Genomic DNA, 25,932 nt, shown 5'->3' on the forward strand with positions numbered 1-25,932 from the left:
GCACTCTTTAATCTTTATTCTCAGAATGAATCATTGTATCTTTTCCATATCAATCGTTAGTTTCTAGATAAGATTTTCAAGGTTCAACTACAAAAGCCGCTACTTGAAATTTCCGATAAAAAAATTGGCACACTGGTTATCTCATCCTATGTTGAAAAATGACATCTAACATTTGCTCTTCCTAGTGAAGGAACTAAGAAGCAAAAGGCGGGACTATTCACTCCGATGAAATAACAGTAATAAGCACTCCGCATTTTAAAATAATATATTCATTTGACTTATTTATTCCTTTACAATATACAATTTCTCCATGTAGGTAACAAGAAAAGAAAACTTGAGCGCAACGAAGTTCAATCCCGTGACTTATAGTTGAATTTTGATTGTCTTCACGTGACTTGGCATATATAGCTGGATTTTTGATTGCCTATACTATCGCTATAAAATTAGCTGCCTCAACAAAGTTTCTCCTTTTGGGCACATATTAACAACCTACATCAACCACATCTAACTATTTATAGTTTTTGTGTACATAACGGTAAAATTGTGGTAGCCACTATTTTGCCTGCTCAAAATGTTTGTTCCAACTAAATATATATATGTTTGTGTTCATACACTCTTAACTTGCTTTATTTTAAGTTTTCCTAAACCCGTGCAGACACGAAATTTTATATCTAGTTATATATGTTAATGTATTAGTTCTTCCTTGGAATAAATTGAAAGATGGTAAAACAATAAATTATGAAAACGTGAGAGATCATAAATTAGTGACAGGTTAATTGGCGTTTAGTGGGTTAATAATACGATAGAATGATTACAAAGAGATATGGTCACTATCTATATCATGGTACATATCGTGTGTTATTAGAAGCTATGATCATTTTCTACGCAAGTTAATATTTCTAGAAATTTACTAATATTAATGTGAACTAATGATGAAGATAAGTGTGTTTGATATTCCTAAGCCTCAATTAATAATAGAGCAACTTACAAAAATGACTATAGTTTAAGGGTTATTAAATTGAAATAGCCATAAAGTGTGATATTTACATAAAATGGCTATACTTTCTAACTTAATATAGCCGTATTCTATGCCTTCCCATTTTTTTTTTGTTAAATACATTAATATATTTAAAATTATAAAGCACTAAATAAGGTAAAATTTCTTATTTATAATTGACAGACCTTTAACTAATCCCTTTAAATTCTCTATTTTCCATTAATCAATTAACAAGTCATAATTACCAATTAACAGTGATTGCTTTAATTCTTTTCAGTTTTTTTTTTTAAAAAAATTGCTCCATTTTTTATTGCTCTTATTCATGAATCGAAAATAGTTGAATTCAATGGCAAGCCTAACAATATTGATCAGACATGCTGGAAAATGAAACGATGAAAATTGCTATATAGAATATAGTATTGATGGAATCGTATTGAAAGAATATACTTTGTATTCTGATTTGATTGAATTAATTTCGGGCCAATTGAACATTGATCTGATTACAACGTGTATCACCATCAAATACAGTGTCAAAGGTAATGATACTCCTGTGAAAATATGCAACGATATGGGAGTACGGGTATATGTTCAGTCGAATCCAAGTGACAACTACATATGAAAATCCAAAACAAGTGGCAATGACTCTTAATGCACTATAGTCTATAGGTCTCCAATTGTATATGTAAATATCCAAGTACATATAAATTGTTCAGTATAAAAGATTTGAAAAGTATAAATCTCAATTTCTTTCTTCTAGTCACATTAGTACACTACAAAGTATACAAGTATATATGTATTCAATTTTATTAATATTCATATGAATGCAATAATATACTAACATAGATTGAAATACAAATAATCAAATGCAAAGTATTAATGTATCATGTACATCCGATTAATGTGGCAAAGTGAAACTAATAATCAATTGACAGTGAAACCTATTCACTAGAAGTATCCAATTGTATATGTAATTATCCAAGTATATATGTATTGTTTCGTTCAAAAGCTTGACAAGTATAACTTGTATCTAATTGTATTTCAATGTCTTGTATTGTTCACATTACTCAATAGAAGTATCAATAATTAATTATATGTATTCTACTCTACAAACATTCATATGGATGGAATGACTGACTAACATAGAAATGTAAGTATTGATGAAAGCATAAAAATACATACATAGATACATGTGTATCCAACTATCTATGTATATTAGTATTCTACTATATACAAAATTGACATTTTCACAATCATTCTATCTCTTTTTGCTCATGTTCTTTCGATACTCATTTTTTTACAACTATATACATACAAATTGAACTTGTTTAACTATTTCAATACAAGATGAAGATACATAAAAAAAATGACAAGTATAACTCTCTCTATTTGTATTTCAATTTCTTATATTGTTCACATTAACACAATAGAAGTATCCAAAATTGTATGCATTCTACTCTACAAATTATCAATATGAATGCTATGTTTGACTAACACAGAAATGTAAAGTATTGATGAAAGTATAACAATACAAATATACATATGTATCGAACTATGTATACAAGTATTCTACTATATACAAAATTGACAATCACACAACTCCTCAACAATTTTTTTTTCCAACTATATACATACAAATTCAACTTGTTAAACTATTTCAATACTAGATGACAACACATAATGACAATTTCACATAATGAAAGTGTGTGTGTGTATATATATAAATGGCATTATTCTAAAATTATAAAGAACACAAACTTCAATCTCGTTTTCCTCCGATTCTTGTTGAACTACTCTTTTTTCACTACCACCTGAATCAACATTGTTGACTTTTTTTCTAGATTGGTTTTCACTTTTAAAGATTTTGAACCTTCTTTCCCTCTTTACTGATTTTGCATGTTCGGTTTCTTCACACAACTTCAATGGTATAAGATCATTAACCTTCTTTGTTCTTCTTTCTTTCTCAATCACAATAATAGACCCTGAAATTTTGACTTGCTCTTGAGTAATATACAAATCAAAAGAAGGTATTTCATCCACTAATTTATCAAATAAATGTATACATTTTGTAACCCTTCTCGGAGTAACACTTTCAACCATTGTAATGGTGAAACAAAATCTTCAATCGAAACCCTATGAAAAATAGATGAAAATATGTATGTATACAAATATAATCTTCATAGAATCAAGAAAAAAACTACAATCATGTGATACATAATTGATACACACCATCAAACTTTTTTCTAGAATCGTGCAAAATGATAATGAATCCGAAGGAATAATTTGGGGAATGAATAAAATAACATTGATGTAGAGAATTTGAAGAAAGAGAAAATGTTGATGATGGCAAGTTGATGAGATAGAAACATTGAAAAAGGAAAATATTGATTACAACCGTTTAAGAAAGATGAAAATGTGCCTGACTAATTAATTATTGTGTAATAATAAGCATCCTATTTAATATTTATTTATATTTATATATATAAAAAAACATATTATTTGTATATCATTAGCTTTGCTATTAATTGTGTATTTATATCCATAAAATATAAAAAAGATAAAATGTAGTCATTTGTCTTAAATATATATTGATGTTTGCCATATTCTGTAGTTTTTCCTTAATATTATTTGATCGTAAATGAAAGATTTTATATGAATATTGCTAATTCTTGTTGCTTTGTTATAACAAGAACACACAAATTGGATGTAAAAGCTAAAAATAAAGGAAAAATGAAATAAATTTAATATAATGTAGTGTTGCGCTTCAACACAACATAAGACTCAAAGGTGGAGTAACCAGCGCAAAACAAAGGCAAGAGTGCTACAAAAATGCATTGTCAATTACATCTTGGAGCTTCAAAAGTATTATGATACATTCAAACTTACACCTTTAAACAATGTGATCGTATGTAAAATAAGTGATGCGACCAATATAGCAGAATCCCAATGGAAATAAGCAAGAAAAATACAAATTGAATAATTACGTGATTGATAATCTAATTTCTATTTCGTGACAATATAAAAGATTGTTATGATATTATGTCTAGAATTGAAGTAACAAACTTGCCGTTCCTACACCATCAGTCAACATTATTCAAGAGTTAAACAATTTATTCAGTATAATTTTTATTTAATAGAATATGATTCGTATAAGTGACAAGAAAATAAATAAATGAAATTGAATAAGCAACACAATAATTTTTTTAAAAAAACAACACATTCCACCACATATTCCAATTGGAATTTTGGTGTCCAAAGAAAGAATATGCTCATCTTTTAGAAAATATTACCACCATGCATGCTAAATAAAAAGTCCCACTAACCATTAAAATCATGCCACGTGTCAATTATCAACAAAATAAAAATAAGATGTAATCTTTTTGATTGGCGTGTTACCCGATCGTAGATCCGGTCATCCGACTTTGACCCACCCACCCCATTAGCCACCCACTACTGACTATTTAAACGGGTAAACCGAAATATTGTGCTCTTTAGACGGAGCTAATCCCATTCCCCTGAAAAGAAATTCCGCCACTTCTTCCCGGTAATGCATCTTCTTTCTCCTCTTTACATCTGCTTTTTGTGATTTCTGCTTAGGTTTGTAATTTTTTTTATAAGCAATCGTCGTTATCTGTTTAGCGAATTGAATGATTATTCGTTTTTTCTGTCAAGGCAGATCTAGATTTGAAAAAAAAATCACTTGTCGTGAAATTCTGTGTTCGTACATACATTTTCCGTCAAAATTCTTCTTATTTTTATGTGTTTGGTTCAGATCTCGAACTTCTCATCAAGTTCTCGTTGTTTTGTTTTTGATGTTGTTTAGATCAGTGAAAGAGATAATTCCGTTGATTTTATATGCATAAGGTTGAAATTTGATAGTTTTGGTACAATGTAGTTTTTGAATAGTTGGAACGGGTGTTGAATTAAGTGAATTTATTGGATCTGAATAAGGAGATAACCAACCAGTGTGGTACATTCTAAACAATGTCCTAATTTTGTTTGTTCGTCTCGTGGATTGAAAATGGAAACGCTGAAGGAAGATCAGCCTAAATTTTGAATAGGACTAGATAGGTTGTTAAATGAAAGGAAAATAATTTAATAATGATTGGTGGTGTTGACTCGATGTGCTATTGAGTGGATTTTCCTAATATGTGGAAACAGTGCTGTTGAGTTTCTTTATTGTCAATTGTAACTTGCCTTTTAGGAGTAGAGAAACTATTAATGTTTAGTAGTAGGTGAATTCTTATGTTAAATCCTGATTTTGGGTGTATATATAAGCTAGATGTTGTATAATCACGCAGAAGACTTGAGAGAAATTTTGTACAATGATGCTGGCGATTATAACGTACACTGGATAGTGCAGCATATTTTGTCTGCTGATTTTGTTTTTGCGTGAGAATGTCAGGGAATTGCACGGGGTAATGAAGCATATTTCATCTGTTGATTATGTTTTTGTGTGGTAATTCTATAGAAGTAGACTGCACAGTGCATTTTCTAATAAGGATCCCAATTATATTACTCTGTGTATGTGTATGGATAAATCTACCAAGTTACTTTTCTTTGTTCTCTTGAATGATGGGATGAATTCATTCAAAGTACTTTCTTCTTTATAATTGAACAATTTTGAACTTAATGGCTGATATTACCACTCTTCCTAACTCATGGACCAACAATTTGGAATACTGGTATTTGACCATTAATTTGTTTTGAACTGATAAGTTCTTCTAGAGTGCTAGTCTTATTTGTGCGAAGTACTTGGTAGTAATTTGAATGTCTGTACACTGCGTTGAATACTATGTTAGTATGCATCCTTTGCGGGTTTCCTTCCAGTAATTTCTGTTTTCTGAAGTATTAACAGGACTTACATTCAACTTTACTACATCTTCCTAACTTGCTCCTCATTCTCTGTTTCGACGTGTATGACAGATTTGACTTCAGAATCTTCATGAATACTAGAACTACTGTGGTATCTGCAGTTTCCTGTAAATCGGGAAACAAGAACGGCTTCTTCTGCTGGATTTTGTTGTGCTTGCTTTCTAAGTTCTTTAAGACTGCTACGCTGAACGTGCACTCATTTGAAGCATTTGGAAAGGCTTGCCTACCATAGTATTAGTATTTGTCCATCTACATCTGTCAAAGAGCTGCTGGAAACATGGTTTCTTCTCAGCTCTTTGCTCCGACAAAAACAAACTTGCAAAAATCTTTCCACCGGCAATTGCTTTTACCACTGAGTGCCCCCGGTTTGGTTCCTTCTGAGCAGGTTGAACTCGATTTCTCTGATGTGTTTGGTCCTCCTCCGTGTCTGGCCTCAAATGAAACAAGTAATGGAATTTCTGAGGGTGTGGTGTTTCCAGCAGATATGAGTGAGCTTGTCTATGATGATCCGGAGATTGTACACAGTAGATCACATTCTTTGGTTGGTCCTTCTTCATATAAAAATCAGGTACTGAAACTTGGGAGGCTCACCATTCATGAAGCAGAAGATTCGCTGGAACTGATAGAGAATGTTATCGAACAGACAATTAAGGAAGACCAGGAGCTATCTGTCAACGACTCAGCAAAAGGTGGGACTGTCTGTCTTGAAGATTTTGAAGTCATGAAAGTTGTTGGCCAGGGTGCATTTGGGAAAGTATTTCAGGTTAAAAAGAAGGGTACATCAGATATTTATGCAATGAAGGTGATGAGGAAGGATAAGATTATGGAGAAGAACCATGCTGAATATATGAAAGCAGAAAGAGATATCTTGACAAAGATAGATCACCCATTTGTTGTCCAGCTTAGGTACTCATTTCAGGTGATTTCCTAGATCTCTCATTCAATAGGTCTCTAATCATTGCCCAACCACACAAGGATAGTACTGTATTACAATCTTTACAACTGTTGATTACAATTCAATCTTTCAACTTTGGAGCTCTTTTTGATCATCAAACACTTTTTCCATGGTTTTAACTTGCAGACCAAGTATAGGCTTTACCTTGTGCTCGACTTCATTAATGGTGGTCATCTCTTCTTTCAGCTCTATAAGCAAGGCCTTTTCAGGTAGATTTTCCCTTCTTGCTATCTGTTTCTTTGTGAAAGCTGAAACTATGAATTAAGTTATTCTTGCTTTGCTTCTCAGAGAGGACCTGGGACGAATTTATGCAGCTGAAATTATATCAGCAGTGTCTCACCTTCATGCAAATGGAATAATGCACAGGGATCTCAAACCGGAAAACATTCTAGTGGATGTGGATGGCCATGTATATTCACCTCTCCCCTCTCTCAGTTTCTGTGTGTGGGTGGACTAGCGTCTTCACACATCTGATTTTTTCTTCTTTGCATGTAAAGGTTATCAATTTAATTTCCTCAATCCCCTTACTTGTTGTAGGCCATGTTGACTGATTTTGGACTTGCCAAGGAATTCAAAGAGGACACAAGATCGAACTCCATGTGTGGAACAGTAGAGTACATGTCACCGGAGATTGTTCTTGGGAAGGGCCATGATAAGGCGGCAGATTGGTGGAGTGTAGGAATTTTGTTGTTTGAGATGCTCACGGGGAAGGTCAGTATCTATATTCATGTATCTGCACATATAGCTGGAGATCAAATTCCTTTTGTCACAAGTCTAGCCATTACCTAATCATTTTCTTATGAGAAAAATCCTGCACCGATAATTTTCTCAGACTTGCTTTAAGAGCCACGTGCTACAACAAGGTTTTTCTCTGATTTGACCTATTCCATCAATCTCATCAAACTACATTCACATATGATGAAATAAAGGGTGTCCTATGGTGATTTCATCTGAACATGTAACCTCTTTAATTTGGAGGCCAATTTGCTAAATAATTTATGATATATCACTTCTATCAACTGTGGGGCATGGAAGGAATCTATCATTAGCAGAAACAATTGGACTCTTCTACAAATATATTTAGATCGTTCGGACCTCAGGAAACTCTTCAGTTGTACATATATTTTCCTGGAAAGAGAATGCCGCATCCTTCAAAAAATTCAACTGTACATTCCTTGCTAATGCTTTGTTTTTCTGTATTCGCAGCCTCCTTTCACTGGAAATAGGCAAAAGATTCAGCAGAAGATAGTTAAGGACAAATTCAAGATGCCAGCCTTTTTGTCCAGTGAAGCACATTCCCTTCTTAAAGGGGTAATTTTCCTTATATCCTCTTATTCTCTTTGCAAATCTCGTTGAACTGTAGTTCACTTGTACAGTTGCAGTAAAAACCAGATGAGATTATCCTTTTTGTCCTCACACTCACACCCTTGTTTTAATTAAAGATGGTACTCCCTTTATCCCGTTTTATGACAATTTTCTTATTAAAGAAAAACACATTTCTATTTTTGAAAACAATTTACTTTCAATTTCTCATTTTTCCCTAAATGAGAAGTTTTTATAGCCACACCAATGCCATGACATGTTTAATACCACTAGTTTCAAGTCTTAAACCCACACAAATGTTATTATGATGGGGGTTTAAAACCACAAGTTTAGAAGTCTTCATTTCTTTCTCAAACCTCACTTTGAGTCAAACTACGCAACTTAAATCAGGATAGTGAGAGTATCTTAACTTGTTTACGGTTCTATAGTAATGTCGTGCCTGCCTTAGTTAGAGCTATGCTGTTAGATGTGTTCTCAGATGATTTTTTTGTTCTTTACCATTTCTCTAGCTGCTGCAAAAGGACCCAACTAAAAGGCTTGGCAGTGGGCTGAAGGGAAGTGATGAAATCAAGGACCATAAATGGTTCAAGCCAATCAACTGGAAGAAGTTGGAGGCAAGAGAGATGCGGCCAAGTTTCCGTCCTGAAATTGCTGGAACACACTGCATTGCAAATTTTGACAAGTGCTGGACAGATATGTCATTGGTTGATTCTCCAATTTCGAGTCCAAAGGATAATTCGGACCCTTTTCAGGGTTATACTTTCGTGAGGCCTGCTGCTTCCTTTCTCCTGAGAAGCAGTCCCTTGTGCTAGGATGATTTGATGAGATAGCACTTTATGTTGTTCCATTTTCTTCTCTAGGACGTAGTAGCCAGCTGAGTTCATTCGTTGGGTGAATGAAACCTATCCTTCTGTACCATTATTTAAGTTGTTTCATTTTCTGTTACTGAGTCAGATACTCCTTATCTTAGACCTTCCATCAGGTGCATGACACTAAGGTTTGGTAAGGTTGTTTGTACTTTAAAATTATAAGATTCGTGGCTGTGTTGCACTTTGAAAAAAGAAGAAGAAAGATCTTGTTTATCACTTCCCTTGATAATATGTATTTGGTCTATCGAAAACAACCTCTTATAGAAGTAAGGTTGTGTACGCACAATCCTCTTCAGACGAGATTACACTAGTATGGTGTTGTAGTACGTGGGTTATGGGGAAGGAAAAGACTAGCGATAGAAAAAAAAGAATTACTTCTTTACAGGATGTATATGTTTATTGGCTATCATGATTTAACAAAACAACATGTTTCATAAGGAAGAAGGAAAATTCTAGCTCTATTTTTTTTTTGTTCTCATTTTATTATACAATGATGAAAATAAACAACAAAAGGCAGCTTGTAAACTTCATGAACATGCTTTACATATAGATACAACTTTTCTTTATTGGTGTTTTGCATACCTTATGCATATACTTTGGGTTATTGTTGTTTCTTACATGACAAACTGGATACACGTTCCACAGAAGATACATATATGTAGTATTTTATGGGTCGTGCAAACATTGACATACCTTCAACATGTTAAAGCTCTTCATGTAACTGGAAGTTGTCAAGGGCATGTTTCTTCTTGCAACCCCAGTGGCATTTCCAGGAGCAGAGGGAATTGTAGGTATTTAGCCTCTTAGAATGAAGAGATACGATGTTCGAGGTTGAAAGTGCCTTTGAAAGTACTATTGCATAACCATCATCCATGTAATCTGTTCCTTCTGGAAACACTTGCCACAAAAGACTTCCACCTCCAGCCCCTCCTTTCTTAGTAGAATTCAAGAGTATTGTGTAAACTGTACTGATTAGTGAGTCTCTGAAAGTTGAATTGTAGCCAGGGTCTTTTGCAGAAACACCGAACTCTGAGAATACCACTGGCATGTTGAGATAGTTCTCCGCGTCTTCAATGTGTGCTTGCATCCATGTCTTGGTGAATCCAATATGAGCATCAGAAATCTCTTGTGAAATCCTGAGGCATATGCAGAATGTTAGTGGTATTGCAATATGAATGATGCTGTAATAGTTCAGTGTGCTTACCAAGAGTCGGGATACATGTGAGCTGAGGCGAAATCAACTCCAAGAACCTGATGGTTTCTAATGAAGTCAGTTCCGACTTGTTGAGCATAAGAGTTTGGGTTGATCTGAGCTTTATTAGGAGTCGAGGGACCATAGAAACCTTCCAGTCCGATCTGCACCAAATGCTTCGGATCTATTGTCTTCACATAAACTGCCATTTCTTCTATCCAAGCCTAAAAATATCAAACAGAATGATATTTAAGTTGCAAGTGCAAACATAGTTATTTGCTTTGACAATAAACGTTTGATGAGTTATAGCTAGTAGTTTAAGTGTGACAAACATGCAGTTTATCCCCAGAAGGATCTGATTCACACCGCGGCTCATTCATCAGTTCCCAACCGAAAATAGTGGGGTCATCCTTGTATGTCATGTTGGTAAAGGTATTAACTCTATTGAGCACAGCCTGCAGAAAACAAATTCATGCTTGACAGTTAATACAATGCTGCATTGTGGAGATGACAAAATTTACAAGTCTCTTTTACTTTCTTAAACTCCGTGCCAAGTCAAAACCATATAAACACATTGAAACGGAGGGAGTACTACAGAAGAAAATATTTATAATGTGTTGCTGTGAATTGTGATTACCTTCACATGAGCCTTGTAGTAGCTTTTGAGTGTGGGATGAGAGAAGAAGTCATCATCAGAAGTCAAATTCAGGCCAGCAGCTTTACCCCATTTTACATACTGCGATTTTCCACCGTATGCTTCCCAGTTGTTGACTAGTGACAGTATCAGCCTAATCTTGAATTTCTTGGCTTCACTCACCACAAAATCCAGAGCCTGAATAACAAAGAACGTCGATACTTGTTAGCTTCTCTGTTTAATCAGAAAATGTTGTTCTAATTTGTCTCTGCAGCCTGATCAGATGAAGCAATGAAGGTAGTCCTTTGAATGTTAGCATATGTATACAACAACAACGATCACTATGTCTCAATCTAAGCAAGTTGGGATCGGATATTTGAATCCCTACTGACCATGTTGCCTCAAGCATTTGAAGGTTAGCATATGTGTATACAGAGAAATATGGGCTACAAGATAAGCAAGCATACCTTGAAAACGTCTTCGTCATAAACAGCAGGAGTTTTCTGAAGAGCACGCCATTGGCCATCATTGAAAGCCCAAGTTCGGCATACTGATAGACCGACAGCAGATGCCTGCTGGAACACCTCAGTAACTTTTCCCCTTGTGGACTGATCAGCAGCAAACACCATCAACCAATAAGTGTTGAATCCATTCACATAGAAAGGTTGGCCATTCAACACAAATTGGTTCCCGCTCTTCTGCACCATCGTCCACGCTGCTCCATCTTCCATCTCTCCCCTGTCACATCAAATCCATCAAAAAATGCAAAATCAAAATTAGAGAAACAAACAATTCTCTGCAACATAACAAGGAAAAAAAGAAGAGAAATGCTAACTCATTCCCAGCTTCATCAAACGGAGCAGAGTTTGCGTTCTTTATGAACATAACAAGTACAAAACTAGCAGCCAGAAAAATGAACTTAGAACTAAAACTCTGCTTATGGCTGACCATGTTGGCAAGTAAATGGACAAGTTGAGATTATCTTGAACAACATAGTATATATATATAGATGCACAACAGGATGTTTCCGAGGTTGTTCTGTATAAGCAACAAGCTTATGATAATAGACAGAAGTGTTCTTGAGGGAATGGTCAGAGCTACCTTGAAAGCAAAGATCCATTGTCCCTTCAACTAGTGACATCATATTGATCATATTTCCATTCTTTTCTCAAAACATTTAAAATGATTTATCGATATCGATCAAATTAATAACTACGACATTAAGTAGTAAAACCAGAATATTAAGTTTGTGATGGATGGCTTTCAAATTTGGATCAAATGTCTTTATCAATAGAAAACTTTGTGAAAAATTATAAACCAAACCCCTCAGCAATCATCAATGATAACATCCTAACTGTCATATGAGAAGTGGTCCTTGGCTTCAAAGCATTAGAAATGGAGCATCATTAGTATAAATCTCTAAAAAACTAAAAAACAGAAAAATGTGCATACTTATTGAAATTCACAATACTGCAAGTTCTTTATAATTATGGATCAAGAGGATAAAAAATTCTCTGATATAAGAAATAAAGAAGAGCTCTAGGCCTTGTTAAAACAACAACAACGTAACGATAAACCCAATGAAATCCCACAACGTGAGGTCTGAGGAGGGTAGAGTGTACGCATGCCTTACCATTGCCTCTTCGAGGTAGAGAGGCCTTGTTAAAGCATACAACACTAAAACCAATTCATGTCTCCTTTTCAACTTATGTGTCCCAACTTTCTTTTTAATCTGTTTAAAAAAGAATGTCATTTTTTATATTTAGTACTAACTCTTTAGTTTCAACATCCCAATTCCCATGCATCACGTTTAAGACCACAAGATTGAACATACATTTATGGAAATATTATAACATCTTTAGTTTAAGATCACAGTATTCACAACTCTCTTTTATTTTCTTAACTCTGTGTACAATCAAACTAAGACACATAAAATAAAACGGAATAGTATATGACTTGTTCGGAATGATCACCGTCAAACACAAGATTCAAAATTGAAAACTTCTTATACTTTAAGGCATCTTGTTTCCTTTATCTGCACTCCTTCATTTGCTACTTACAGGAAGAAGTGTTAAAAGTGAAAGTAATTACAATCACTAAAGAAAGAACCAAAGTGGAAATCTACTCCAACAGAAAGCCCTCATTATGTCATAGGAGTTGAAAAATCATCAAACACAAAAAAAGAACAACTTGTATTCTCATTATGATACTAGAAACTTAGGAATGCCCATTGTTCCCAATAAGTGTTCCCAGGATGAAAACAATTCAGAATTTGGAGTTTATGAGTTTCTACAACGAAAGTGTTGGTATCGAAACAACGTAACATCATACGGAAGCTAACAATTGCAAAGTCTGAACAACGGAAAACCAGACACAAAGAAAAGTACACTAGGTCAATTGACCTACATATGAAAAATTAAACTAATAGAAAAACAAATATTAAAACTATAGAGAGAACAATCTCCAGAAAGAAAGACTAATTTAATAATTATATTGTGGATGCTATTGTCTTGTCTATGAAAATCTTTTTCACCAAAAAAAGATAATTGTAACTAACCCTAACAAATAAAAATTATATATTTAGTGAATTTAGTTATATATATATACATGATCTAGCTATTACTAGAACATAAAGAAAAAGTTGGCACAAAAAGAAGAGCTCAAAACTATTGTAAACTCCACAAGTTAAGGATAACTCCAACCTAAGTAAACATCAAAAAGTAAGATTAAGTAACATGAAAATGACTAATAATTTTTATTATTTAGGCAGTATAAATGACTAATAAATCATAAAAAGAAAACAAATGAATATGTACCTCAAAATTTTACAAAAAATGACATGTAGTAATTTCTTGCATAGAAGCAAAAACCCATCACACCACCAACAATTTGTTGTTACAAGTTTTGAAGGTCCATTCCTATCCCCACTCATACTTCTAATAATTTTTTAAAAAAATAGTAAAAATCTCAAAATATTTTTAGAGTATGAACAAGCAATTGAATAACAAGAAATGGAAAAACTTTCACTCTTTATATTTCTTTTTTTCTAATATAAGTACTAGAAACAAAGTGTACCGTCATACTTATACTTTTCTTATTTAAATTCTTTTTCTCCTCTTCTTCTTCTTTTAATAGAAAAAACAACTCACTCTTATTTTGTCTTTTTCTTGGAGTAGAGGAAGGAGAAATGGATGAATTCTCACTAATAACGTGAAAGTTTAAATACTTAATTTATTGAGCTGTTAAATTTTTTATTTTCGTAAAAGTAACTATACATTTGTTTTGCACGAATCTTATTGAATTATACCATAATTCGCTTCTTCACATTAATTTATTTGTCTAATTTTATTTTGATACAAATATAAAAAGTTTTTTTTAATTTTTTTTAATGATTTTAAATAAAAAATACATTAAATATATTAAAACGTCATTTAATATTTTAATCATAAATAAATTATGTAAAATTATCAAAAAGAAATGAAACATTTTTTGTAAAAACAAACTAAAGAAATAGAGCAGAACAATATCTATTTGATTATTTTCAAATTAATCTATTAAGTATATATAAAATAATTAAAAACATCACTGAATAAAGAGTATCTATTAAAAAAAATTCACAATTTTTTTGAACTTTAAATAATTTACTTATGAAAAAAATCTCAAAAATTCAACCCTCTGAAATATTTCTTTTGAAGTTTCCTTGAAGAGAAAAAAAAAACAAATAAATTGAGGTGCAACATAAAAGCTCAAAGGACGCAAACCGTTCATATTTTCTTGAATTATCTTTTACCCAAAATTCCACTAAAAAATATGCAAATGCAAACTCTCCACTTAGTATCCACTTCTACTGTTGCTTCTTCTTCTTCTTCCCTGTAAGTAACGAAAAATTAGTTCTTTGTTTTTCTCTTTTCTGTTTTTTTTTTTGAATTTGTTGTTTAATTTTACTTTTATGTTTTTTGTGTTATGTGTTGCAGACCCACTATTGTTTCTCTTAATTGCTGCCGTTGTCAAGCTTCAAATCAGTTGTCATTTCCCAATACTAATTTGGGTTTTCTGAAAGGTAGCTCCTTTTTTGAAATTTCATTTAGTTTAAAGCTGTCAACTTTGGTGTGACTAGTTAATTTTTTTACTTTGATTTTTGTAAGTCTTTCTAATTGTGTGAAAAGATTTAATGGGTATTGGGTGATTAATGATTGTATATGCAAGATCATTGTGAAATCTTATATTTAGGAAGTTGAGAAATTGTAAATATCTCTGGTTGACTTTTGGATGTAAACTATGGTGTCAAAGGGGAAAAAATTGTAGAAAAAGACCCAATGGCTATTGGGGCGGTCTCTGTCTTCCTGTGTTGTAAAAAAAATGTCATTTGGTAGCTAGTTTAGGTGTGAGTTATGCAGGTGTTACATTCTGGATAAGTAATGTTATGTTTGGTTGCAGATTAGTTGGTTAGCAATTTAGAAACCTGCACCATCAATATATGTATAAGTTTCGAGGAAATTCGTGTATTATCTTATGCGGGGTAGATGATGGAATAGCTAATACCCGCACTGCATAATTCTAATCAGCTACCAAACAGCCCCTAAGCACTCATCAGCATCCAGATCAGTTAAGTAAAAAAAATTAAACTAAATTTACACATCACAAGGAGTACCCACTGCCTTAAATACTAGAACAGGCAGTGTTTGGACATTTTAGTGTAAAAACCTGTTTCTTTTTCAATGTCTGAATCTTGATTGAAAAGCTCTAGTCATTGTAACTACAAAGTGCATTATCAAAACTGATTCTTCTGGAAGTTTCTACAACAACGTACCTATTGTGATCCCACTTGTGGGGTCTGGGGAGGGTGGTGTGTATGCAAACCTTAACCTTGGGAGATAGAGAGGTTGTTTCCCATAGACCCTCCGCTCAAGAAAATAATAGGACTGGAGAAACTAAGACAAAATACTACATAAGGCATGACAAAGGCATACTGAAAAAGGAGCAATAACTAAAACAAAATAATATGATAAACGAATTACAAGGGACAATATATACTAACAAAAGTCAAAATACCTGGCAGACATTTGGATGTAAAAGATTTTTCCTTTTCGGTGTAGAAATCCTAGATGCAAAGCTTTAATCAGTATTTGAAAATTGAGATGTGTAGTGAGTTTTATTTGTGGTTGTAACTGCATGATCGTTGTTAGACTTGATTGTTCTGGAAGTTGGTAAATTGTCGAAAAAGACTTGGCTGACTTTTGGAGATAAAGCCTGTTTCTTTTCCACTTCCCTATCCCCTTTTTCGAGGTTTCTTACTTTGTCTTGCCTCTTCAATTTGATTCCTTAGTCTGAGACAAGACTTAATTCATCCCTTCTGATTCTTCTGTCTAGTTGACATAGTAGGAAACCTCATGGTGCTCGACCTGCATAAATATGAATAGAAGGAAACACCAATAACAAGCAGACAGGAAATTCATTTTGTTCATTTTTGTTATTCGATTTCAATAATTTGTCTCCTAATACAAAGTTATTTTTACTTCTCATCATATTTGCAGTTAAGAGGCAACCAAAAGTTTCTAACTTGAAGGCTAGCTTCTGGGATTCCATCAGATCCGGGTACTTGAAATTGTTTAGCAAGCTTTCCATTTGCCAGAAAGTGCACTAAAGCTTATAGTTTGGAATGTTTGCTTCCAACTTACTAACTCCTTAAAGTTTATTTCTCGTTTTGCCATCAACCTCACTACAAATCATTATAGGAAATCCTGGCCAATGATATGGTTTTATCATGTTATGGTTATGCTAATTTTCTGTGATGTGTCTGAAGAAATGGTATGGCACTGGGACAAGATTTTGAAATTTAAGCTGTTATTGCTGTGATAGTGGAAACTTGCAAAGATCTTGTGCTAAGACATGATTACGGATATATACTTATTCACCAAAAAGTAAAAGAAAAAATTAACTACAAAAAGGCTGCATGTTTGGAGTAGTTTATCCACCTTGTAGATGATGTCAGTGTATACATCTACTACTAGTTTTGGTTTATATTCCTGGAAACTCACTCATGTTTCTAGGGGACGAAAATGGTTTAACTTCCAATTGTCCTCATTGCTTATTAGAACATAAGTTCTCCATATGTAAGGTCATTATAGGTTTGTTCAGTTGTTGTGATATCGATGGATTTTATACTAAGTGAACTTTCACCCAAATGCGAATCCATGGTTGACTTCCCAATTAAAATCCTTGGTGATTGTTTGCACAACAATTTTCAAGCACTAAAAACATGAAGCTTGACTTTAAGGTTAAACTTCTTAGGTTGTTATTGAAAAGTTAGACTCAAGTCTAAATGTTGTGTACATTAGTAGTAACTTGCTAGTTAAGGCCTGTGATTAACAACCTAGTAAAAATGCGAACTTCATGGATGAAAGGGTGTGTTTTACATTTCCCCAGTTCTTCATGAAATCTCATAAAAAGTGTGTTGATATTTTCTTCGCTTCGAATTTTGACTTAAAAGTACTTTGGTTTGGTTTTATCACCAAAATCCAATGCTTATGATTATAATCCCAAAAGATATGCCACTACACGACTCCATTTTTAATTTGAATTTTAAAAGATCTTTCTCGCCAAACAATTGGTTATGCATATGGCTTTGTACTTCACCTCATCTTTTCTGTTTCTTTTCTTTTCCTTTCTAATATTGCATTTAGTGGTTTTTGTGTGACTAAAGTGATTAACAGTATTTCTCTAGGTGCTTGTAGAATAGATCGTAGTTTCATGGGTAGTCATTTTGCTGCATATTCATGCAAATTGGTGGGATCTCTTGCATATATAATGTGAACACTTCCAAATTCTGTTTTCTTAAGAGACATTGAGTTTTCCTAAGATCACATTTTCATTTCCTTTAAGACCTATCTTCTGTCCTAAATTCTTTGACTTTGGTTGATTTCACTTCAGTTAAGAGAAAAATTGTTGTGTTGTTATATTTGATTTTGGTAGAACTTGAAGATGTGAAGAAGGAAGAAAAATGTCAAATCATGTATAAAATCATATGAGGTAGTATTATGTGTGAGTAAAAAGCTCCCATCTAGTAAAATCTCACGAGCTGCTCTCAGGCACATTCCCCGAGGCTAACTCTTTCTTGCCTCACTTTCACCAACTACTTTCCTGGGGGAGATTCCGATAAGGTAGGCTGGAATCCATTTTCAGTTTTCAAATTTTATCAGAGAGGAAGTTCCCTTGAACATGGAAGAAGATAGGATTTATGATAAGACAGGTTTTAAATCATGACACTATAAGGATAAGTTCAAGGGCAGAGACCTGGTTCTACTTGGTTGAACTAGCAGGAACTTAATGAGACAAGTCTCTATGAGCTTTAATGCTATGAAATGGTTAGTGGATGTATTATGATGGCATCCAAGGAGCAGAGGAGGACAGTAAAGAGATGGAATAAGAAGGATCTTGCAGAGTTCTTCTTCACCCTTAAATACAATGAGTATGGTAGATATATTAGCTTTATTTGCTATTCAAAGAGATAACAAATCTATCATTTTTACACTGAAGACTACATTTGTGGAGGGGTGGGGACATATAGCCCAGAAGATATCTTCCATTAGTAAGTAGTAGCCATCTGGGTGGGTGGGTGGGGCTTTCTTTTTCAGAAGCTGTAAGATGCAACAGAAGGGGCAAAAACTTTGCTGATCAGAACCTGCAACTCCAGAAGAACCATCTCTGGTGGCACAGCAGTCTCAGACAAAGACCTACGAGGTAAGATGCCTTGTTGGTAAACAGGAAGCTCCATCTTTGGACAATGTTAGGTGATGAGCCTGTAACTCATGGAAATCAGAAGGTGGGGCCAATGTGTTCGAGATGAATGATTATCAATTTCTGTTTGAACTTCCATCAAGGAAGATAGCAGAACATGTCATGTCCAGTAGGAGTTGGAGGAAATAGAATTGGAAGCTTGATTGGTGGAGTCCTACAACTGGACAACAAAGTCAGCAAAATACATCTGATGGAGTCAGTGTGTGGAGATCAATCAGGATTTGTGGTGACCCATCAGAAGTAAATCCAGTTTCAAAGTGGGGAGTGATAGGAAGGTCTCTTTCTGGGAAGATTATTGGATAGGACAAAGCTCTCTGAGGCAGTCATTCCCAGAATTTTTCAATCTGTATCAGCAGCAAAATGCAACTATGGGTGAGGTGTGGATAGACTAAGGGTGGAATCTGAGATTTAGGAGATAGGAGAATGTTTAATGACTGGGAAGTGGAAAGAATTTCAGCCTATAGTTCCTTAGCACAATCAGAGGGACTTCATAGGCTGTGCCGTACGTTGTGGCAAAGTGATTGTAAAGGTAAGTCTCTAGTCAAGTCAACCTATAGAGATTACAACGCTTCCAAACAATCTGGTGGGATGTTGGCCATGGAAGATGATTTGGAAAGTTAAGATACCACAAGAAGTTGTCTGCTTCCATTCGCTTTTGGTGAAAGAGGTAGTTTTGACCCAAGACAATCCAGCAAAGAGAGGATTCCAACTATGCTCCAGATGTTATCTATGTGGAGAAGGAGAACAAGCAGAAATAGTCAACTGTCATTTTTTTACATTGTAAATAGACAGACCAACAATGGAGATCTTCATTGACCTGAGGGGTATTAGGCGTGGGCTATGCCAGTGAGTGTTTTGGAAGTGCTAGCTAGCTAGAATAGGGATGGCTAAATATCCAATCAGACGGAAAAATGGAGGATTGTCCTAACTGTATTTGGGGGACAGTATGAAAAGAGAGAAATTTAAGATGCTTTGAAGATAAAGGAATTCTATTGAGAAGATGAAGATGAATTGTGACTTTAAGTGTAAAAACAAGAATTATGAGAGGAAGCTCAGTCGATTTCTGAAGTTCTGGGCTATCTGCAGCCCTAAGGTATTTTGTCTATGTACCTTTTTGGGTAACTACACAACTTGTGCAGAATACCTGTATATATAATACATGTTACCATTCTAAAAAAGGTGGTATTATTATATATTATTTTAAGTCTTGAAGACGGTAAGTTATGCCATCATACTTGCCAAAAAGGCTATGATATTTTAGCAAAGAGGTCAATCCTTTGGAACAGTCAAAAGGAGAAAACATGTGAACAAAATGGGAAGGAAGAGGAAACTATTTGATGAAATCAAGAAGTCTGTTGTCTTTCAAGATGCTATTTGTCACAAGTATGAAGTCAAGTAGTTAGACAAAATGCTATGTGAAATTAGATTTCAACCATGAAAAATTTCCATGCCCAATACGTAAGTACCAAGGTAGAAGTGATATTTCAGTAAACATCCGTGATGATAGAAAGGTGGAGCAATTCTTGGTGTACATGAGATTTATAGTCAGGAGGTTTATTTTTAATGGATTATAGGTTGATAGGTTCTCTTATACATGACGTAAATGCAATGTGGGGGGTAGGTTCACTTTCATAAGTACTTCCCAACGTCAAACTGGTTGATGTACTGTGTTTATACTTTTTATAGCTGTCTCTAGGATGTTTTTTATGGAGTGTGTATTAATTTTCTTTAGAACATTTAATAGATTGTCTTGGAGTAATAGTAGAATATATTGCTTAGACTTATAAAGCTTAACTAGCCTTATGATGCGTAACGGTGCAGGTTTGGCAAGAATAACACAATACAGGTTATAGACACACCATCCAGTGAAGAAGAAGAAGAGGAAGAACCTTTGCCTGAGGAATTTGTTCTAGTTGAGAAGACTCAACCTGATGGAACAGTTGAACAGATTATATTCTCTTCTGGAGGGGATGTTGATGTGTATGATCTCCAAGATTTATGTGATAAGGTGATTACATTCGTCAAAATCCATTTGCACTGGGGTGAAAATTTTGGTGCTCTCTTTTCGGTGATTTAGACAACATAATTTTCATGTGAAAAAACAATGATGATTTGGTGCATATAGATATGAAGTTTCAATGTGCCTCAACTCTAATGGTGGGAATTGGGTAGGGGTGGGAGGTCGGAGCTCTGGTTAAAAACTGGAATGATCTGTTGTAGCATAAATGGGGAAGGCACGGAGAGAGAAATGTGTTTTCCAAAGTACAAATTGAAGGTGTGTGGCCAGAGGCACGCCTTCCAGGCCTGCAAAAGGCTGATGAGCAGTAGTCCAATCGGTGCAGAAAAGAACTACAGTGTAGTTCTGAAGGCATTGTACCAGAAATGCGTCTTTCATGGCTTTTTAGATTTTACTGAAGGCTTTGTACCAGAAATGCGTCTTTCATTGCCTCTTGTTTTTTGAATGCCATGTTATGCTTTCCCTATTATTTGCTATGTCCTCTTTACTTTGATGTGCGTCACTCAAGCCGAGGGCTTTTTAGAAACAACCTCTCTACCTCCATGAGGTAGGGGTAAGGTCAGCGTACACTTTACCTCCCCAAACCCCACATATAGGATTACACTGGGTATGTAGTTGTTGTAGGTGCTTTTTTTTTTTTGCTACGCGACTTAACGGGCCGGTAGTTTTTGGACGTCAAATACTTGTGTTGAGTGCCTTTTCATTATTTATGTCAAGTAAAAACTGACAACCCGATTTATTGGATTGGCTTATCTTAATGCTCCATTTCGAGAAAAAATTTGGATCATCTTAAGGTGATATGGGCATTTTCAGGACTTTAATTAAGACAGAAGTTGAGTAGCTATGTTAAGGATAACAAAATGCAAACCAAAGTTCAAAAAGAGTAATCCTTCACTGTGGATGTTTAATTTGATTGAAGCCCTAACACTTCCTTAATTCTGAAAATTTGTGTGTTTTTAAGTTCCTACTGATGCATCTGCAAATAATCTATTCTTAGATGTTGTAAAACTTAACTTATGTTGTTATAGTATGTGATGGGTTTGACAGGTTGGTTGGCCTCGAAGGCCACTGTCTAAGCTAGCCGCAGCTCTGAAAAATAGCTATATAGTTGCAACTTTGCATTCTAGGAAATTCTCATCAGGAGAAGGTATGTAGGTGGAACAACTTTATAGTGGGAATTCATTTTTTTTCCCTTCTGTTATGCTCAATTATCTGAATTTTCTTGCAAATGAGTTTTAAAAGTAAGTGATAAAAACCTTAGTCTACTTGGACAAGTTACTTGGCAGAGGGGAATGGAGAAAAGAAGCTGATAGGCATGGCTCGTGCAACATCAGATCATGCTTTCAATGCAACAATTTGGGATGTTCTTGTTGATCCTTCCTATCAGGTATTTTCTCTGTGCACCTTAAATAAGTTTATTCATGCTGTAGATATGTTTATACAGAGGCTACTGGTCATTAACTTGGACTAGTCAGGGGAGTTACTTTTGAAACTTCATAGTAGTAACACAATTTTTTTTTAATATGATGTGAGTGATTCGGAGGAACAACAATTAATATATATATTTTCTTCTGCACATAGTTAGTTTTTATTTTTATTTTGGATTGGAGTAAAGTGTCAACCTTAAATCTTCATATCCTACTACTGCAGTTCATCAACTGCCCTCAATCCCAAGCTTGTCTTTTAGTCTTGTTAGAGATTTGTATGCCTGTAGAAATTAAAGATAACCTCTATCGCTAGACAACTTAAATCTTCAAATATTGGACTGACACGAGTTTAAAAGGAGTAACATGATCAGTGAAGAAGTCATCCTTTAGAAAGGAAGTTTCAAGTATCTTGGGTCAATAATCCAAGAAAATAGGGAGATCGACGATGATGTCACACATCATATTGGAGCAGGGGATGAAATGGAGACTTTTATCCGGTGTCCCATGTGATAAGAATGTGTTACTAAGACTTAAAGGTAAGTTCTATAGTGTGGTTGTTAGACCAACTGTGTTGTATGGGGAAGAGTGTTGGCCAATCAAGAATTAACACGTTCAAAAGATGAAAGTAGCAGAAATGAGGATGATGCGTGGGCATACTAGGAGAGATAAAATTAGGAATGAAGATATACGGGGCAAGGTGAGAGTGGCCTCCACGATGGACAAGATGAGGGAAATGAGAGTGAGATGGTTCGGGCATGTGAAGAGGAGAACATATTCCCAGTGAGGAGGTGCGAGAGGTTGACAGTGACAGATCTAAGGAGAGGTAGAGGTAGATTATGTTTAACTCAAGAAAAGCAACAAAGAAGAGGTCTTCAGATTTGTTCAAGGTGACTACTATGTTATATGGAGGGTGAAAGCAATGAACATCTTTTCTTACATTGTCAGACAACAATAAATCGGTGGCACATGTTCTTTTGTATTTTGAGCATAAATTGGGCTATGCCTAGCTCTACTATGAATCTTTTGAATCACTAGATGAATGTGGGAAAGAGAAATAGAGAGGAAGATTATTGGAAGATCACCCCAGCATGTATTTGGTAGACAATATGGAAAGAGAGGAACTCAAGACATTTTGAAAATCCTAACAATTCCATTCAAAAGATTAGGATGAATTGTCTTAGTTTGTTCTTTTTTTGGTGTAAACAAAATTTATGGGGGGAAGTAGGAGATTTAGTAGATTTAATTGGTAAAGTGTAAAGATTATAAATCTGGTAGGAGTCTTTCCTCTTTGGTTTGCTCTTTTGATGATGTGAAGTTCTAATTTCAGCACCAGTTATGGTGTTGAGTTTATATAGATTATACAAATGGTTACCTTTCTCAAAAAAAGAAAGAGAGGTATAGGTAGACCGAAGAAGAAATGGGGAGAAGTGACTAGACAGGACATGACACATCTTCACATCTTCAGCTCACTGAGGTGAGGACATGACCCTAGATAGGAGATCATGTAGGTTCACAATTAGGATAGAAGGTTAGTCGGTAGCTGAGCGTTTCTCTTTTTTTTTTTTTCCCTTTTTTTGTGGGAGGGCATGGTTCTGGTTTGACTTGGAGCACCTTTTCTGTTTCCTCTTCTCCTTGTCAGTACTATTAATATTATTCTAGTATTATCTTTGGTTATTCTACTATTTTTTCTTTAGATTCTTTTCTTTTCCTCAGTATTTTCATCATCGCTTCTTCGCTCTTTTATTTTTTCAAAACACTTTTCTTGAGTTGAGAGTCTATCAGATACCCAAAACGAAGAAAATAGAGGGGTGTTGGTGTTTCTTGAGGGGGTGATTATGGTCGGTGTCTGGCACAGGAAGACAAGAGTGGCATTTGTTTGCAGGTGGTGGCGCCGGGGTATTTTGAGAAGAAAGGCTGTGTTGGTGGCTGATTCCTGATGAGTTCCCCCAGGTGATGGGGTGGCCAACTGTGGAAAATGAAGATATTCTCTCACCGTGTGCGAGTTCTTTCCCTAGTTACCTCAGTCCTCTCCATCTTTATGCAGGCGTGTTAATGTAAAATAGTGTTTCCAGGTTGGTGGTACATGTGAGCCTGAATCTTTGGCAGTATGATTGAATTCCTGCGGGAAGAAGACCGTGTGCAAATATGTGCATGAGGTGAGGAGTGGCTGATCATATTGGGGTGATGGTGTAGGGCAGAGGGGAACTGTGCTTGTTCTGGTGTAATGTTTTTGAGCTTTCGCCAGGCTACAGAAAAGGGATGGTGGGAGGGGAAAGGAACGCGAGCCAGTCAAAAAAAGTTGGGATTTTGTTTTATAAGATAATGAAGATAAAAAATGGTGTGTCGCGTGTATATTGACGTGTTATCTGGAAAATTGAGTCACATGCAGGGTGAGGATTGTATTAAACATGTGTGATCGACTTGAGGTGTTTAAATTGGAAAACTGAGAGTTTGGACAGGGGTGGGGTGGGTGGGGGGCTTTCATAATCGAGACAAGTATAAGTGTCAATTTAGGTATCAAACCTATATTTAATATGAATTTTAGTTAATACTACAAAATAATCAATTTTTTATTCCCATGATTGCAATATTGAACTAAAAATGACTTATCTAGGAAATGCTTATATATGTTGAAGAGGAAATGACTACGATGATAACCATTACCCTCTTGTGTCTGTATATTAGATGCATCTTATTTCAAATATATGTGGGACTATTAGTAATGGTTTTCTTGATATTCATCTTATTATTTGATGATATTGTGAGCTAACATAATTCCTATGATGGTTTTGTTGACATTCAAAGGGACAAGGACTTGGAAAAGTTCTTATCGAGAAACTGATACGAACCCTTCTCCAAAGGGACATCGGAAATATTTCACTGTTTGCAGATAGTAAAGGTACCAAGATGAGACCAAAGTCTCAGACATGTAAAGATTTCTTTGGTGTTATTGTTGAAAAGCTTTTTACTTAAATAGGCTTCTGAAGTTTCATTTTTTTTCTCTTGCAGTTGTGGAATTCTACAGGAATCTTGGTTTTGAACCTGATCCAGAGGGAATTAAGGGGATGTTTTGGTACCCCATGTATTAGGCATGTATTGTTGGACCAACAGTTTTGGCCTCTAGCTCTGTACAGATTCCAAAGATTGGTGCAAGAATGTGGCTGTTGGATTGTGGGATTAACATGCAGCATTTTTTGGAAGCTTGTGAGCTTTTTGGCCATCTTGTAATGTACATTATAATGACCCTGGAACCTCTGCTATTATAGCTTGAGAGTCATTTTGTGTTCTTGTTAGAGGATTTCTGGTAGTCTAATAGATCTTGTTCCCATTATAATTATCCTCGTCTAAAATAGCATTTCTTGTTGCTTTCATCTTCAAACCCATTGTTATCCATCCTTTTTAATGACCTTGCAAATTTTGGCTTTTCTATTCGACAACAATTTCTTTCGTCATAGCTGTATGACTTGTACATTCATTATTGTTGTATTCAGTGATATTTCTCATTTTGATCTATCCATACAACTCGACTCACTCGTTTGCCACTCCAGTCGTGCATGTTGCACTCTGAGAACTTTGTCCAACTTAACAGCATTTATCTTGGTTTTAGATTGATAAGTTCTTAACAGCTAGTTCCATGTGAAAAGTGCCCAATCAACAGGCAATGAACTGCTGAGACTGTTCATTTCATAACTTGAATAGATAGAAGTTGAGATCTTAATCAAATTCATATATAATACTATTAGTTGTGTTTGAATATATTACTGTGATACAAGAAATCGTCTCATGATGTATGTTATTTGCTGATGATATTAAAGTCATGGAGAGTAATATTTAAGAAAGAATATGTAG

At 34.8% G+C, this 25,932-nt stretch overlaps 3 protein-coding genes across 5 annotated transcripts; 2 read left to right on the forward strand and 1 right to left on the reverse strand.

The window, feature by feature from the left end:
• The first annotated feature begins 4,464 nt into the window (after positions 1 to 4,464).
• LOC125840032 (serine/threonine-protein kinase AtPK2/AtPK19-like) lies at positions 4,465 to 9,278 on the forward strand. Its single transcript, XM_049519015.1, has 7 exons — positions 4,465 to 4,538; positions 5,921 to 6,788; positions 6,951 to 7,033; positions 7,113 to 7,233; positions 7,362 to 7,535; positions 8,031 to 8,135; positions 8,657 to 9,278. Exons 2-7 carry the CDS (start codon positions 6,147 to 6,149, stop codon positions 8,957 to 8,959), a joined length of 1,428 nt encoding a protein of 475 aa, XP_049374972.1. The 5' UTR covers positions 4,465 to 4,538; positions 5,921 to 6,146; the 3' UTR covers positions 8,960 to 9,278.
• A 438-nt stretch (positions 9,279 to 9,716) lies between these two features.
• LOC125840034 (mannan endo-1,4-beta-mannosidase 6) lies at positions 9,717 to 13,779 on the reverse strand. 3 transcript variants are annotated; one of them, XM_049519017.1, is made up of 6 exons: positions 13,659 to 13,779; positions 11,310 to 11,580; positions 10,846 to 11,040; positions 10,541 to 10,663; positions 10,221 to 10,432; positions 9,717 to 10,152 (listed from the first exon to the last, which is right to left on the reverse strand). In XM_049519017.1, exons 1-6 carry the CDS (start codon positions 13,772 to 13,774, stop codon positions 9,720 to 9,722), a joined length of 1,350 nt encoding a protein of 449 aa, XP_049374974.1. In that variant the 5' UTR covers positions 13,775 to 13,779; the 3' UTR covers positions 9,717 to 9,719. The 3 variants fall into 3 exon arrangements, with proteins under 3 accessions (XP_049374974.1, XP_049374975.1, XP_049374973.1); XM_049519018.1 differs by lacking the exon at positions 13,659 to 13,779 and adding an exon at positions 11,944 to 12,062; XM_049519016.1 differs by lacking the exon at positions 13,659 to 13,779 and adding an exon at positions 11,678 to 11,837.
• Positions 13,780 to 14,577: 798 nt separating this feature from the next.
• LOC125840045 (histone acetyltransferase TAP1) lies at positions 14,578 to 25,515 on the forward strand. The gene is made up of 8 exons (XM_049519029.1): positions 14,578 to 14,714; positions 14,817 to 14,902; positions 16,377 to 16,437; positions 20,461 to 20,647; positions 21,704 to 21,803; positions 21,943 to 22,043; positions 24,889 to 24,982; positions 25,093 to 25,515. The coding sequence occupies exons 1-8, from the start codon at positions 14,653 to 14,655 to the stop codon at positions 25,170 to 25,172; spliced, it is 771 nt and encodes a 256-aa protein (XP_049374986.1). The 5' UTR covers positions 14,578 to 14,652; the 3' UTR covers positions 25,173 to 25,515.
• Positions 25,516 to 25,932: the final 417 nt, after the last annotated feature.

The sequence above is a fragment of the Solanum verrucosum genome, unplaced genomic scaffold, assembly GCF_900185275.1.
Source record: "Solanum verrucosum unplaced genomic scaffold, falcon-dt-bn FXZP01000177.1, whole genome shotgun sequence".
NCBI classification, from domain to species: domain Eukaryota; kingdom Viridiplantae; phylum Streptophyta; class Magnoliopsida; order Solanales; family Solanaceae; genus Solanum; species Solanum verrucosum.